The following is a 15,056-nucleotide window of genomic DNA, read 5'->3' as shown; positions in this document are numbered from 1 at the left end:
GATTGTGCTTACAGTGCAAAGAACATAACCACTTACTTCATTTTTGCTCTCATGCTGTGTTCACTGGAGAGATGGGTGGTTAGCCTTGCACCTTTACTTTCCATCCCACTGGTCTCTAGGACACTCCAGGATCAATTCTTTTGTCGGTTTTCTGGTGGTTGGCAGTGAAAACCCTCCAAGAGACCACTGTGATAGAAAGTAAAGGCGCCATGCGGACCACTCACACATATATAAAGCTGCATGATACATCTTTAAGTTGTGTACTACATCAAAATCCAAGGTCTAATGTTGCAAAAGCCCTAAAGAAGCACAATATAGGAGAGAGTCTTTAATTCACTCGTGCTGACAGAGAAGACGCCATTCACTGTTCCAGGTTTAAATTTATGTGGTTTCACCCAAAATACTGGTACTGGAAAAGGAAAAGGATCACTGCTGCTACATAACATCGCCGTGAGTGTCTGTCCAGCCCCGTTCATAATGTGCCATGAAACCGAGGATTTCAGAGAGTGCTCTCCGAACGGGCAAAAGTCCAGTCTCGGGTTTAGAAACATAAGATTACGCCTTTACCACATATTTAAACCATGGGCTCTTTAGGAGCACAACCTACAGTATGTGATACACTCCACCTCCAATGTGTGTTTTGAGAATTCTATTTACATAAGGCCTTAAACCAAGGCTGAATATAAGAACATGTCAAATGCTTAGAATTATGACCAAAAGTCCAAGTTGCATTGTCGAAATATTAAGACATTGCGATTGCTTCATTGACTGTATCGTATGCAGTTTTATGTATTATGTACTCCTGAACTCGGCTCCCTCCTCTGGCTCCCTGTCAGTTACAGGATTGATTTTAAGAATTTTATGCCCGCTTTCAAATCCCTGAATGGTCTTGCTCCTGAGTACCTCTCTGAGCTCTTATCTGTTTATGTCTCTGTCAGATTTTGGAGGTCAGCTTTTAACCGTGACCAGATTCTGCAAATCAGAATTTCGGGGTGTGGCTGCTCCCAAACTCTGGAACAGCCAGAGTTGTTCCATCTTTAGAAACATGTACAACTGCTTTCATTTGATTCAAGCTGAGCTGCATTTTTATTCTCTATTGTTAAACTGCTAATAACAGATTCTACCTCCACATATGCTGAAGCTCAGTCTTCCTCAAATTCTAGCACTATGGCACAAGATATTGAACCCCATTGCCCTCAGTTGCTATATTGAAGCTGGATGTGAGTGGGCATTCAGCTTTTTTCTTTTTTTTTTAAGCCCCCAAATCACCAAAGGAAAGCAGCTGAATAGGAAAAAAAAAGAAGAAATAAACATATTCATTGCCCTCACCTGTCCTTCGCTGTAAATGCATTCACCTGTTGTATCACTAACGTCTATGTCCTTCATCTCCCACTCTTCCCTTATCTTTCATCTTCATCACCTGCACCCTGCCTCTTTAGATTCATGGCGATCTGCTCTCCAATGTTTTGTGGGTGAGTGTGACTTAAAGCTTTTGCACGGCGCCTCCATCCACTCTTATTTCACCCTCCTTTCGACCACCTTTAAACCGCATGAATAAGCGCAATGGACTCAAAGTAGCAATCTGGTAGCATTCAGCAAATCGTATGGCTGCCATTTTACTCCATCATTGCCAGGACTCATCGGGCTCATCCTTTTCACACACGGATTGGCCGCCACAGAGTCCAGCTCTCAACCCCATTGACAATCTTTGGTACGTGCTGGAGAAGGCTTTGATAAACACTGGGCCCGATCTTCCGCCTGGCGCAGCAACAGCGTCGGAGCAGAAGAGCCCCGACCGCCATCCCCCGCAACCTTGGTCTGTCGGAAGAAAAGGCTCACTGTAATCGAAATATAGATATATATAAGAGCGTTTGAAAGGGTGTTATGTGTAAAACTTGCCCACAGTTCACACCTCAGCAAACGTGTTCCGAAATGCATGTGATTCTTGTATTTATTACAGTCCGTTTTCCAGTCTTTTCTCAAATGTTAATGCTCCCATGCATGTTTGAAATGTGCACCCGAGGTTGAATCTTGCTTTTGAATAATCAGCTTTTCAACAACCGTATATGACATTTTGTGGAAAAGTATTCTGGCAAAATGACCCGTCAAGCTTTTTTATTCCCCACATTGATCAGGTAAGGCAGCAACCTGAAGGGGCCTGAAAACTGGGGTCTTATATTTAGATCAGTGCCGACTAATTATAGGGTTCAAAGAAAGCTGTTTGCCAAGCTTTGTGAACTGTGCACTGGAGGTCTTAACATGAAAGTCGCTCTCACTAAATGGCATATAAAAACCAAAAGACTGGAAAAAACTCAGCTCCCTTTAATCTAGCATGCGCAATTTGGCTCTACCGGGCGTAATGGTTTTAATAGCTGCGCTCAAAGGTGTGCTAATGAGTGGATGTTCCAGTGGAGAACTTCTCAAACTTTCAAGCACCACTCAAAAAAGTTTCAAAAGTTGGCCGTCCAAGAGCCACTAGAGATATCTCCAGATCTAAACTAGCATTAAACCAGGTCCAAAAGTAGATGTATAAACCATGATCTAAGCAGTCTGTGCATAACAAAACATAAATGCTTTAGAAAAAATGATTATTTCAACTGTTGAGTCTATTAAGACGTTTAAGACAGTCTCAAAGACAACTGATGACGACAGTTGAAACGTCTTCATTGATAAAACATTGAATCAAAACTTGAAGTCCAGCTGAAACAATTATTTTTCTAAAGCATGATCTAAGTAGACTTCATGTCCACATTTTGTACATATCTGTGTGTTTGTAGCGTACACAATCTGCAAACAAACCATTGCTGCGTTTTTGTTTTCCTATTTCTTCTTATGTCCAGCCTGGGTTAAAGAACCACCAGAGGGGACTGGAAATCGGTAGGATGTTTCGCGTCTATTCACAGAAGCTTCTTCTTAGCTCTCGCGGTCAGAACGAGACACTGGAAAGCAAACCTGAGCGATCCTATACAAGACTCAGGCCTTTCCCAGGAGGAGAGAACCAAAAATGCCAACATCCACCTGTTCAAGTTGTTTATAGCATCACTCAATTAGCAAGTCTTTGTTATGCTCTTTCACTGAGCCAATGGGTAGAGACGGCACATTCGTAATAACAAAAGAGGGCTTCACGGCAATTTGATGATGTCATAAACTCTGATGAAGAAATCTAAAAATTTGAACCTGATCATTATTTGGTTGTGATTGGATCAACAAACCATACTAACGTACTAATCTTCTGACTGAAAGTGCTTTCAACTGGTCAACATCAAGCACATATTTCTCTTTAGGACACCATTATGAGAAAATTGTTTGTGCTGGCAGACAAGACATTGAACTTCATGATAGTTTTTGTTTAGAAGTATGATACTGTAAGCCTGATCAAAACCACCAATGTACAATTCTTAGCTTTCCACCACGTCAAACTGTAAGCTCTTCTGAACGTTGTGATGCAATGTGAACGGAATGGCTTCTGTTTAAATTAGAGGATGGACTTTAAGCATTTAGCCAATCTCAGCCAAGTCTTAAAACAAGCAATTCAAGGGTCAGTCTGTAAAAATGTCGTGAGTGTTTGCAACTACGCAACAACGTGTCACCATCGTGTTGTTAATAAGTTGCGAAAAGGAGTTCCACCCACCCATTCATTACGATTTGTCGTGGATGGCGGCATATTGACATGTACACAGCATGGGGGGGCGCACGTTCACCTGGGTATATTTAAGAGGTTTAAACCGTTCCACACACTTTTATTTATGCTTGGAACCGTAATACTCGCTCTGTCTCACAGTAAATGTTCCTTTTTGATGTTTTGATTGTGCGGAATTATTAACATGGCAGTAAAATGAACCATCTCTGGAGATCGTAGAAAAGGTTGAATCATCGGCTGGACTAGGCTTTGGTAAGGTTTCACTTCTAGTCACAGAAGGTTTTTCTTTATGGGTTCAAAAAGACACTTTTACCCAAACTGAAGCGGTCTATATCGAGGGGAGGACTGAGGCACGCCTTGTCCCAGCTCTATGGAGATCAGGTGAACGACCCTCTTGTGTTGAGATGGGTCGTCTATGCACATTGACTCAGCAGCAGAGCAGAACAAAGACCCGCTAGTTGAGTGACAAGTTGAGTAGGAATGTTTGGCAGTTTTGGCTCCCTCTTCCTGGGAGGAGCCTGAGTTGCTCCAGTTTGGGTAAAAGGGTCTTTTCTGACTTAAAGAGCTAAGAAGAAGCCTCTGTGACTAGAAGCGAAACATCCTGAAGTTTACCAAAACCCAGTCCAGTCGGTGATTTAACCTTTTCTACGATGGATGCTCCCTTCACAAACACATCTCTGGAGAAGTGTGCCAATAAAGAAGCTTGAGGGCCACCGACAATTTGAATACTAGACCTGCAGGACTTCCCATGTAATCCCATGTGCTTTTGTTAAGAAACATTGTCCGAAATCAAATGGGCTTAAACGATGTTACAAATCCAGACCTTTGGCTAACGTTCTGTGTTTCTTTGATTCTTGTTGAATACAGCATTAGTCACGTTGGACCCATTTGTGAGAGCAGCCCGACCAGTTCAGGGAGTGACAGGAGCAAGACGGATGACAGCAGGTGGGTCTCACTTTCCTGGATGTGTCGTGTTGGCACAAATATACGAGACGAGTGAATGGTGATTTGTCTCGTGTTTTATTACATCATACTCTAAAAGTGGTTGTTAGCAGTAATGACACAGATTCATGTAATACTACCTTCCCAGACATTCATCCATACTTTCTGTACCCTGCCTTAATTCCAAAGTTATTGCGATAGGACTTAATACTATTCCTGATCAAGAGGGACGTCAATACAGTGTCATTTCATCAACCCAAACGCCTTTGAGAGAACTTTTAAAACTCACAATTTGATGTGAGCCAACTGGGGCATTGTGACAGATCAAATAAGCAGCGGAGAAGGTCCTTTAATTAAAATCTTGATTAAAGTCCAACAGCCCTTTCTCTACACTTTTACTTTGTAGTTGGAATAATCTAGCTTCAGAGCCTTTCTGAATTTGAAAATACAAAAACTTAGGAACACCTGGACAACAACACAGACCAACCAAAGCCCCTTATCTATCATATTATCCCTAGAATTGTATGCTGAAACAATGTTTAGCCTGTTTGAGAGGAAATAAACTTCTTAAATGAGTTATGATGGGTACACGATTGGACAAGATGACTGATACCGTACATCCACTCCGAAATGAATCAAGATTTGTCTTTCGTCTGTTTATGTCACGTTAGTTTCTGAAGAAAACACACCAGTAGCGGCACCAGGTTCTGAATTGGGTAGCGAAAAAAGCTGGTGGGCCAGTAAAAATACAGTCGAAGAGGGGGGGTAGTAGAGTTGCGGAAGCGGTGTTCGCCTCTGAACATCTCTGTACATCTTGCATCTCGGCCAATGCCCGCTGGCTTCTCTGCTTCATGACCACAACACTAGAGGCCACTATTGCTCCGCCATTGCTGCATATATATAGCCACTAGTCTCCCATTAGAAATCATTACACTTTAGACACGTTAAAAACAACTTTAGAGCCTGGTGCCTAATTTTTCGGAACTTTCTACAGCTCGATATTGCTCCTGTGATAACGCTAGGTTAGTTACAGTTAAAGGGACCAGGCTGGTTTTCGTAAGAAACATTTTAGAAATCTTGTACGAGGGTCGGACTGTGAGCATTGGAGCAGTGCGGCTATGACCGAAATACATGTCACGCAAGGGCCGAGTCTACAGTGAAGATCCCGCCCTTACGCCCTTTTTAGGAAGATGCTTCGTCAGAGCTGGGGAGGGGGAGTCTGTAAATACGCCATGATTTCCCCCTCGAACATGGTCATTATGGTAAACGGGGAGGAGTGAGGAGGAGTAGTCCATTCTTTTTAACAGTCTACGGTCTCAGCAATGGCCCTGGTGTCCTGCTGAAATGTGCACCCTTGTCGAGATGACCTTGCGCGTCTTCACTCCACTCCTCCACTGACCAACGATCATCAACTCGATGCACGGACACGTTCTGAACTGAACAGATAGTCAGATGTACACGGCAGGTCCTGCAGACAATAATGCAAAGGCAGAGTACAGTTCTTCTCACTCTGTGATGCGGAACTGACATGGTGAAACAAAATGCAGGTCATTAAACAAGACAGGTGCTACATTCTGTGTTCAAGCTGGAAAATACCATGTAGTTATTTGTGGGCCTGTTGCAACCTTATTGACAATTTGACATCGCTGGTATTATAGGGCTCCAAATCTGATATGTCAATTACAGAATGATGCATAAGCAAAAAAAAACTGTGCAAATGACTTTGCTGCTGATCCACTTTTGCACGCTCTACTCGTTTTGCCCATGAGCAAATTCTTGGTAATTGACCCAAATCAATCTTCAATAAAAGTAATAATAATAATACCATAATGGGAAAGCTTTAGAATGACTAGTTTGAGACTGCAAGTCAAAATGGCTCAAATCTCTGGAGAGCGGGGCTGCTGGGATCTGCAATTACAGCCGACGAACAGCCCTGAGTCAAATTAAGAACAATTACTCATTAACTTTGACAGCGGCCCCACTATTACAATTGCATAATTACTTTTGCAAAATCAGCATGGGGTGAATGCAACGGCTTCATTTTAATGTGGAATTATGAGCGCTGCAATAAGTCGTCCCGGAGAACAAACTGCGTCTGTTACGCATGTGTTGGCTTGTTTAGCAGTCAGTACGTTCTGTCTATGATCCAAATGTCAAGAGGCTTACTTGAGCAAACCAATTCTGTTGCACGTGTTGTGACAGTAAAGGTGTTTTGCCTTCTATTATTCACTTTAACTTTAACTACTGTATGTTTTACTTCACTTTAACTTCAGCAACAAAATGAAACAAGCCAATAATCAAACAAACCAACAAAAGGATGAAGAGAAATTCCTTTATTTGGCGACACCCGTTATTAAAATCAAATCTCATTCTTGTGCATTCCTCATCCATTGAGCTTCCTCATGGCACATGCACTGTAGAAAATATAGCATTTAACAACTAAATAAACATAAAACAAAACCATGTATGAAAACATTACTAAAACGTATGACGCTCAAACTGTTCTTCTAGCAAGACATTAGGTTGTAACAAAGAAGTTAATTGACCTTATGTGTTTCAAAGATGTGTAAAAATACTTGTATGTGGTGGTCACTGGAGAGGTGATCCCTATGTGTGCTCTCATCGCTGTTGATGGATCTTATTCCTCACTTTCTGATCCCAGTTGTCTCCTGGATCCAGCGCTTGTTCTTGTGCTCTTCTGTCCCCACAGTCCTCGGCCTGCAAATGATTTTCTCCTTTAAAGTGATCAGATATTGCCGATTTAAAGGGATATTTCAGGATTTTTGACATAGGGCCTCATTTCAGACTGTTTTTAATGCGGGCTAGCTGATACCATAGAAATGCGCAAGCCTAGCACAAGCCTAACACCACGGAACTCTTCAAATATAAGAACTGCATGAATTACAAAAATCAGCAACACTCTGGATAACTAGGAAATGAGGCCCTATGTCAAAAATCCTGAAATATCCCTTTAAGGTTCTCCTGCGTGGCCTTTTGTTTTATGGATCTGGTTACACACGCACATACGCACAAGGGACTCCCTTCTCCAGTTACCACCACACAGTGGCTGGCGTGGCCACCCTGACAGAAGCAAGAAAACTATCAGTGTGGTCACGGCTAAAACCAATGTCACTTTTGTGCCTGAAAAACAACGAGTTATTCTATTGTTATAATAAAACGTTGATCTTCTCTCCAGGCCGGTGAGCTGGGCAGACTTCCTGAAGGAGAGTGCCATTTACATCTTGGCGGCCCGTCCCAATAGTTCTGCCATGCACATCCGCATGCCCCTATAGTCCAGGGGCCACCACTGCACCCAACGTACAGAGAGAGAGAGAGGAAGAGTGGGTACAGCCCACACGATGTTTGACCAGACATGTACGCGATGACAAGATGACACCACTGTGGTCCTGTTGCTCCACAGAAGTGTCCGGGGCATTGAGAGACACGCTCATTCTCTCCTCCTCTGCAACACCTTCATATTCACATATGACGCAAGAATAACAGCAGCCTCCGACATGTGAGAAGAGGGACAGAAGACAATCACCCACTCCAGGAGCAGGCAATGACTTTACCCTGTTACTGCTGGTGGAAGCACGGACTCAACATCGGAGGCACTGTTAGAATAAAGATCATGCGCTACATTTTCTCACTTGGTAAATTCATGTCTTTATGTGCAAGTGTATAGTGACAGCTCCTCATTCCTATGTTTCTTTTAGGGTCCTTCTAATTAAATGATGAAAATCCTTTAAATAGTTTTGTGTTGTTACCTTGTATTTTTTATGATGCCGTTTGGGGAAGCAGACAGTTGTGGTCACTTGAGTCCGGAAGAAAGTCACATTTTACAATTAGAAATGAGCATGTTGCAATGGGTTATTAACAACTGCCAATAAGACGACTCAAGTGCAAATACATTCAGGGTTATATCCAGGGAGAAAAACATTTAGAGCCAAGTACAAGGCAAAAGTTACACTGGATCAGGGCTGTGCTAAAATGGAAGAATGCTAGGCTTTTCAAACAATGAGCTTCATTCATGAATGTTGTCATCAGAAATGCCCCAAACTTAAATGGCCACTTTTTACTTATTTTTTATTTATGTATATATTGTTTTAAAGTAAATACAGTATTTTAGCTAAAGTACCAAATAAATAAAGGATTTGCAGACATAAGAAATTAAACATGAAAGGGTCCATTTTAATCTAAAACTGCTGATTTTGTGTCTGCACAAATGTTGTGAGGATTTGCTCTCCCAGAAGAACGCTTTCAGGTTAGAACATTGAATGGTAAAAAAAAAAAATCTTCAAAAGAATGTCTCAAGAACAAAGATGTCGGATGAATGTTTCATAAATGAGGCACATTGTCTTCACTAACTATAGAGTCGTCATCATTTTCATTCTTACCTGAAACATCAATGTTCAAGACTGAGTGTCAAAAGAAATATTTCAACATTGATGTCACATGTTTGAATCTGATTAAACAACTATTGGACCTCAGGTTATCCGTGCTGATAGACAATGGCGTTGAATTTCGTGGCAGTTTTTCTTTTTGTTTTCCTGTGGATAGGCCCCTGTATTACTGAGATATTAACCATACACAAAACAAAACTTCTATGACAGTTATCATAGTCACCACCATAGCATTAGCAGCTGCCCACCATCTCAATGTTAAACTATAGGCCTTTTAGGACATTCTAGTGAAGGCAAACCGTCACAGAGCTCAAGAGCGGGTCTGGGACACTGCTTAATATGAGTCTTTCAGGCACTGTTCGTTCACTCCATATTGGCGGCTAATGCTCTACTATTGAACTGAGTCAGTAAAGGGAAAAAAAGCAAAACAAGGCTGACCATTGTGCCATCACTGCCCTCGTGTGCTGTCTGCTTCTTCAAACTCTACAGCTAATGTGTGTAATATAAAGCTCTTATACATTCCCATTTGCAACCACCAAGCTATCCCTTTAAACCACTGACGAAAAAAAAATCCACATATTCACTTTGTCAAGACTCATGGATGGGTGCATTAATGTCACAGTTGTCCTTACTGTATGCCACACGGGAATGAAAGCTACCTGCCTACACAGTATTATAAGGAACTGCTATACATGCTGGTGTAATGGAACGCAAAGCTCTATTTATTCCTCTGCCATATCCTGCTCCCATTCCGTTCCTTTGGACTACTAACTGTGAAAATGGACGCTAATGAAAGCTAACCCCATGTGATACTGTGTGTACATACTGCCATGTAGTATCTTTTGTTTCCATGTTGTGCTCTCATGGCTGCATAAGGGGAGCACATGCTTGCTCCGGTGTCGTTAGTTGCACTGTGACGCTGGTAAATAAACGAGCTGCTGTAATAGGGAAAAAAATATGTAAAAGATGGATGCAATGTGCTTACTGTTCAGATGTTAAGATGCTGATTAAAGATTATGATGCACAGCCGGCTCTAAGATCACTGGTGGTATACAATTAGTAGGGCTGGGTACCATTAAACGATAACAGTATTGAAAGAAGGTATTGAAAAGACCTTTAGTGATCATATTTTGACGCCTGTTGGGTCCATGGACAGCAGTAAAGGAAGTTACTTGGTTGTTTCACCTTAAAGCAGGACTAAGTAACCATAAGCGCCACTCCAGGGGTCATAGCATGTTGCGCTTTTTTTTTTACCGTGAGAGTAAATACTACACTGACAGAAAAGAAAAAGGATAGGGATATTGTACATCCGATTACACAATGGAGATAATTTTTCTCTCTCAAACATGGCTGTAAATACTGTTTAAGTGGCGCTAGCCCGCAGTTAGCTTTGCCTGTTATCTTCTTCTTTGTAATTCTATTAGTGTGTATTGGTGACTCCGACCCGGTGGCAGCGAACTTGCAATTGTGGTTTTCTGGCCATAGACACCAGGGGGAGATGAAAGACCCCAAATCATCTCATTAATACTTGTATTACCCCAGAGGGACTACGAAAAGCATTTATTAAGGTAAATAAGTTAGTACTTAGTACTGCTTTAAATATTATTACTAAATGCTATTCATTATTTAAGTAAATAGTCTTTTATAGAAGAAATACACATTATTGCTATATTTTCTGGTTCTAGCGGGCACATAATTTAGGTAAGAAGTATTCTTAAAGTAACAGTATTTAATGGCACCCAGCTCTAACAATCAGACTATTATATTGTAAAGAACTATTGATGATGTGATGTGATATGCTGGGTTTGTCAGTTAAAAAAAAGGTTTGGGACAGTTTGGAGAATGCAAAAGCACTGAAATAAATGAATAAATGCATGGCATTTTCCTCCTCGACATTCATGGTCTGGTGTCATCTCTTATGCTCAGAAGTGAGTAGTGTAGCAAATATTTTAAAGCAGTCAAATGAATAATCTATCAAAACTAACCTTATAGGGTGATTCTCTGCTCAGATAGAGACTCTCAGTTTTGGGGGCCTACTATAATAACGTCTGTTTTATCTGAAGGATAATTAATTCACTGTCAAGCCTGTCTAATGAAGCAGTTTGACCTTCAAGTTTTATAAACGTGTGACATCTGTGTGACTGGAACACAACTTACATCACATTTGCCGTCCCTTACCCGAATCAAAACCTTAACTCCCCATCAGGGGGGCAGCAAGTAACAGATTCATTGAATTGGATCTCAAAGACAAGTCGACGTTTTTACAATACTCTAGTGATATAGTATTGTACAGTCTACAGTTATAAATGTAATTGTGATCTAAAACTTCAGATGGAGAAAATGATTCTACAGCTGGATTTTGCTCAGGGCTGCAAGAGGGAAGCTTTTCATTCGTTTTATCTCTAATAGCTGTGATTTTATCAATAAAAGGATGTAAGGTTCTACAGTGCGTAGACCTTGAACTACAGTGTTATATAAAAACTTAGGGATATTCTTGTTTAAGAGCAGTACATTGTTTTTTGCTTTGCTCATGGTTTGCTTTTCAGTGAGTAAACAATTTCTCCAAGATCTCAGAGATTGCTCAGAACTAGATTTCTGTTTCAGTGGAGCCACTACATCAAGGGCTGTTGTTAGAGAGTGCATAACAATGTCAACACACGTATCACTTTTGTTTAAACCGATAAGTGAGCTATTGTTTATAGTCACATGAAACCGTAGCACCCGGAGGAAACCTGGCTGGCTGCCTTCAGTGCTCCTTTGATCCGGAAAAAACTTGTATTATAATTAAAAAATGTGAGGTTCTGAGGGAGAACGTTTCGGTCACTAAACTCAATCCCATATGTTAAAACAAGATCAAGGGTGTGCTTGTGACTGTGGGTTTACTCACATTTTGTGTAAAGACAACACCACAGAGTAAGGCACAGAAAGCTTTGCTCAGACTATTGCAGTTATTATCATCATGAATATTTGAACACTTCGGAATAGGGGCCAGGAGGCCGATAAACGATAGCTATGATACAGCTCAAGTTGGGACAAGTAAGCGAAAGTTTAGCTTACTTTTGGAAATTTAGAACAAGATTAGAGTGTGATATCACTACAAGCCCTCCACCTCGGCCTGTGGTTCTAGCAGTCTGAAAATCACAAGGTGGGGTAGATCAACATCATCATCCTGCTGAAGCCATGTTTCAGTTAGAGCCAGAAAGTCAATGTCAAGTCCAAGCAGATAAAGAATGAAGAATGATAAATGATGAAACAATTCTCCAAATCATGACTTGTGCACTGCCCACCCGACTAGGATACAGCCAACATCGGAACAAGCGCTCCTTCTCCTCTTCCTGCTCATGCCTGTAATCAAACCCGCCTGCACACTCCCATTGTCCCATCCCAACACAAAGACAAAGACCTTCAGCCCAATACTCCAACCAAAGACACTACTGGCATGAATAATAACCATGGACAATATCACCTCACCAGTGTTTCACCCACATCATTAATATTATATTGTATTATTTGACGTCTTATGTAGTAAAAACCTTAGTAAAAAAAAACATGAATTATGTGGGAAATAGGTTAAAACCTGAGTTAAAATAAAAAACCTATTGTGTTTTAAGATAACAACCATGATTTGGTAAAATGTATGATTTCAATATATGTTTAAAATACAAGTAAATGTGGTTTAAAACAATTCATTATAAAGTTTAAAAACCCCAAACTAACAAACAAAACTGGTTCAAGAAGTAATTGTCGTGTCACTTAAGCCTCATGTGATGTATTTACTACTCCTCAACCAAAAGAAAAGAAAGGAAAATGAAAGACAATTTGGCAAATGGAGTTGAGTTGTCCCAGAGTCCTTCTGTCCGGAGTCAGGCCTTTTTGCATGTTATTATAAGTTATTTCTGATCGAATGCCAGTATTTGTTATTTTTTATAGCTTTTGATATTTTAGTGCTTGTTACACGGGGGACAAACACAGTCCCAGTGAAACTAAACACTTATTTACTTGTGACAATCCGGGAGCAAGGTCAGTGGCAAAAGCAACAGAGGAGTGGGTCATTCGCTGTTGAACTATATCAAGCTAATTGGGTGAATTTGGACAATCCGCGCCTGCATTAAAATCACTCAAACACTAGAATAGATTGTACAATGATCAACCTTTTAGCCCTGCTGACAATGCCGCAACAATTAGCATTTGAGTCGGCATTTCGGTAGCAATTAACTTGAATCAAAATGCCTCTGCCGAAAGCGTTATGAAACAATTATATAACAGGCTCAGGCAAATCAGTCCCCTCTCCCACGTACATATCCTCGTCTATTCTCTGCCTGTTTTGTCTTTCTGTTTTTGGCAGCCTGTCTGCCACTGTGGGCTGCCTCTTTTCACAGTGTTTACTGTTTGACCTTAGGTTTAACTTTCTCTTTTAACGGTCTAACAAAACAGTGCAGTCTTTGTTGTGCAGTGTTCAGGATTCTTTTTTACTGAACATATAGGACTATTTCTGGACTCCTCAGCTTTGATATTTTTAGGTTCTACACTACAGCTTAAAATAACATGGAAAACAGGAACAAATGTAGAGAAGACGACAATGGAGCTAACGGCGGCAGAAATAATGCTAAAATTAACAACATTGATCGGAAATGTCTTTGTAGTGAAGGCAACTTGAGCGCTCAAATGGTCATGGTCGTCAGATCTCAAAATACAGAGGAGCACCATCTCATGACATCAGTCCGTGGAACCAAGCATTTTGAGCTTTGAGAAGAAGAGTTAAAGCAGAACTAAGTAACTCTTCCCCCTAGAGGCCATAAGCGCAACTGCAGGTGTAGTAGCAAGTTACGATTTTTTAACTTATTAATTGTCTTGGAGAGTAAATACTATACGCAGCCAGAAAAGACGAAGGGAGAGAGGGATATTGTACATCCAATTACACAATGGAAATAATTTGTTTCACTCAAACTTGGCTGTAAATACTGTTTAAAGTGAGGTTAGCCCGCAGTTAGCTTTGCCCATTAGCATGTTAGCTTCTTCTTCGTGATTCCATTAGTGTGCATTGCTTGCTCCGGTCCGGTGGCAGTCAAGTTGCAAACATGGTTTTCTGGCCAAAGACACCAGGGGGAGATGAAAGACCCTTCAATCATCCCATTAACACTTGTACTACCCCCACAGGGACTACGAAAAGGATTTATTAAGGTAAACACGTTACTTAGTATTGCTTTAAAACACGAAGAATAATTCAAACATGCACAATTGAACATTACTGTAACTTAGTCAAATGCACTACAGTATTTAGAATGATATTGGGCAGTAAAAATGCAAAATGCACAGGTAACAACTTTAGTTCAAGAGCAATTTTGAGCTGTAGTACTGTCTAGTGCCCCTTAACCTGCTGGAGAATGCACTTCCAGGTTGTATAATAGAAGAGGTGTCAGGGGTGCACGGGGGATAATGAGACTCTTTGTCCTTGACACATATTTTGCTGTCAGAGGTCTCAGAATTGCTACTGCCACCCAATGCAATGTGACCCCCTTGACACCAGTGATGGGGTTCATGGCCGACGACTGTATATGTAATCAGTCTTAAGGTATGTCTATGTAGTTGCTTCTGACAACAGTTATAGTTTTACATTTAAATTGATAGAATGATGCGAACTAATACCCTGGCCTAAAATGGACATGTATCAAGATAATAATGCTGCATTCCAGTTGTCCTGGCAGGTTGTCAATATAAGGCGAGACTCTTTGGGTAAAACATTAAATGTAAAATGTTCTGTCGTTTTATGTTTTTATATAAAAGGCCTTTAATGTGTAAGAACAATATTGTTGACATATAAGTTACAAAATTTGTTCAAAGGGCATTTTCGAAAATCTTGTTTAGTTTTTGAATAAGCTTATTGTTAGTGTGAGGGAAACCAAAATCTGTGAATTTGCCTTGCTTTTGGGGGGTTTTAAAACTCTGTAATGTCCTGACAAAATCCAAAGCTCAAGTCAACAAAATGTTATCATCGAAAAGGGTGAGTTTGGTCTATTTTTACTTTGACATGAGAACGTTATGGGAGAAACTTAGCCAAAGCTGTCAAACAT

General features: G+C 40.8%; 1 protein-coding gene across 2 annotated transcripts in view; it reads left to right on the top strand.

Moving 5' to 3' along the window:
• Positions 1-8,463, top strand: part of phf24 (PHD finger protein 24) — a 70,376-nt gene extending 61,913 nt beyond the window's left edge. The window contains exons 7-9 of one of the 2 annotated variants that reach the window (XM_079582622.1): positions 1,440-1,472; positions 4,508-4,585; positions 7,779-8,463. In XM_079582622.1, coding sequence (XP_079438748.1) covers positions 1,440-1,472; positions 4,508-4,585; positions 7,779-7,875 — 208 coding nt within the window. In that variant the 3' untranslated portion in view covers positions 7,876-8,463. The remainder of the gene's footprint in view (positions 1-1,439; positions 1,473-4,507; positions 4,586-7,778) is intronic. The other variant, XM_079582623.1, reaches the window with a different exon arrangement.
• The last annotated feature ends 6,593 nt before the right edge of the window (positions 8,464-15,056 follow it).

Source organism: Gobius niger (genome assembly GCF_951799975.1).
Source record: "Gobius niger genome assembly, chromosome: 2".
In the NCBI taxonomy this organism is placed as follows: domain Eukaryota; kingdom Metazoa; phylum Chordata; class Actinopteri; order Gobiiformes; family Gobiidae; genus Gobius; species Gobius niger.
Note: the sequence above shows the minus strand (reverse complement) of the source record. Positions and strands in the feature narration are given on the sequence as shown.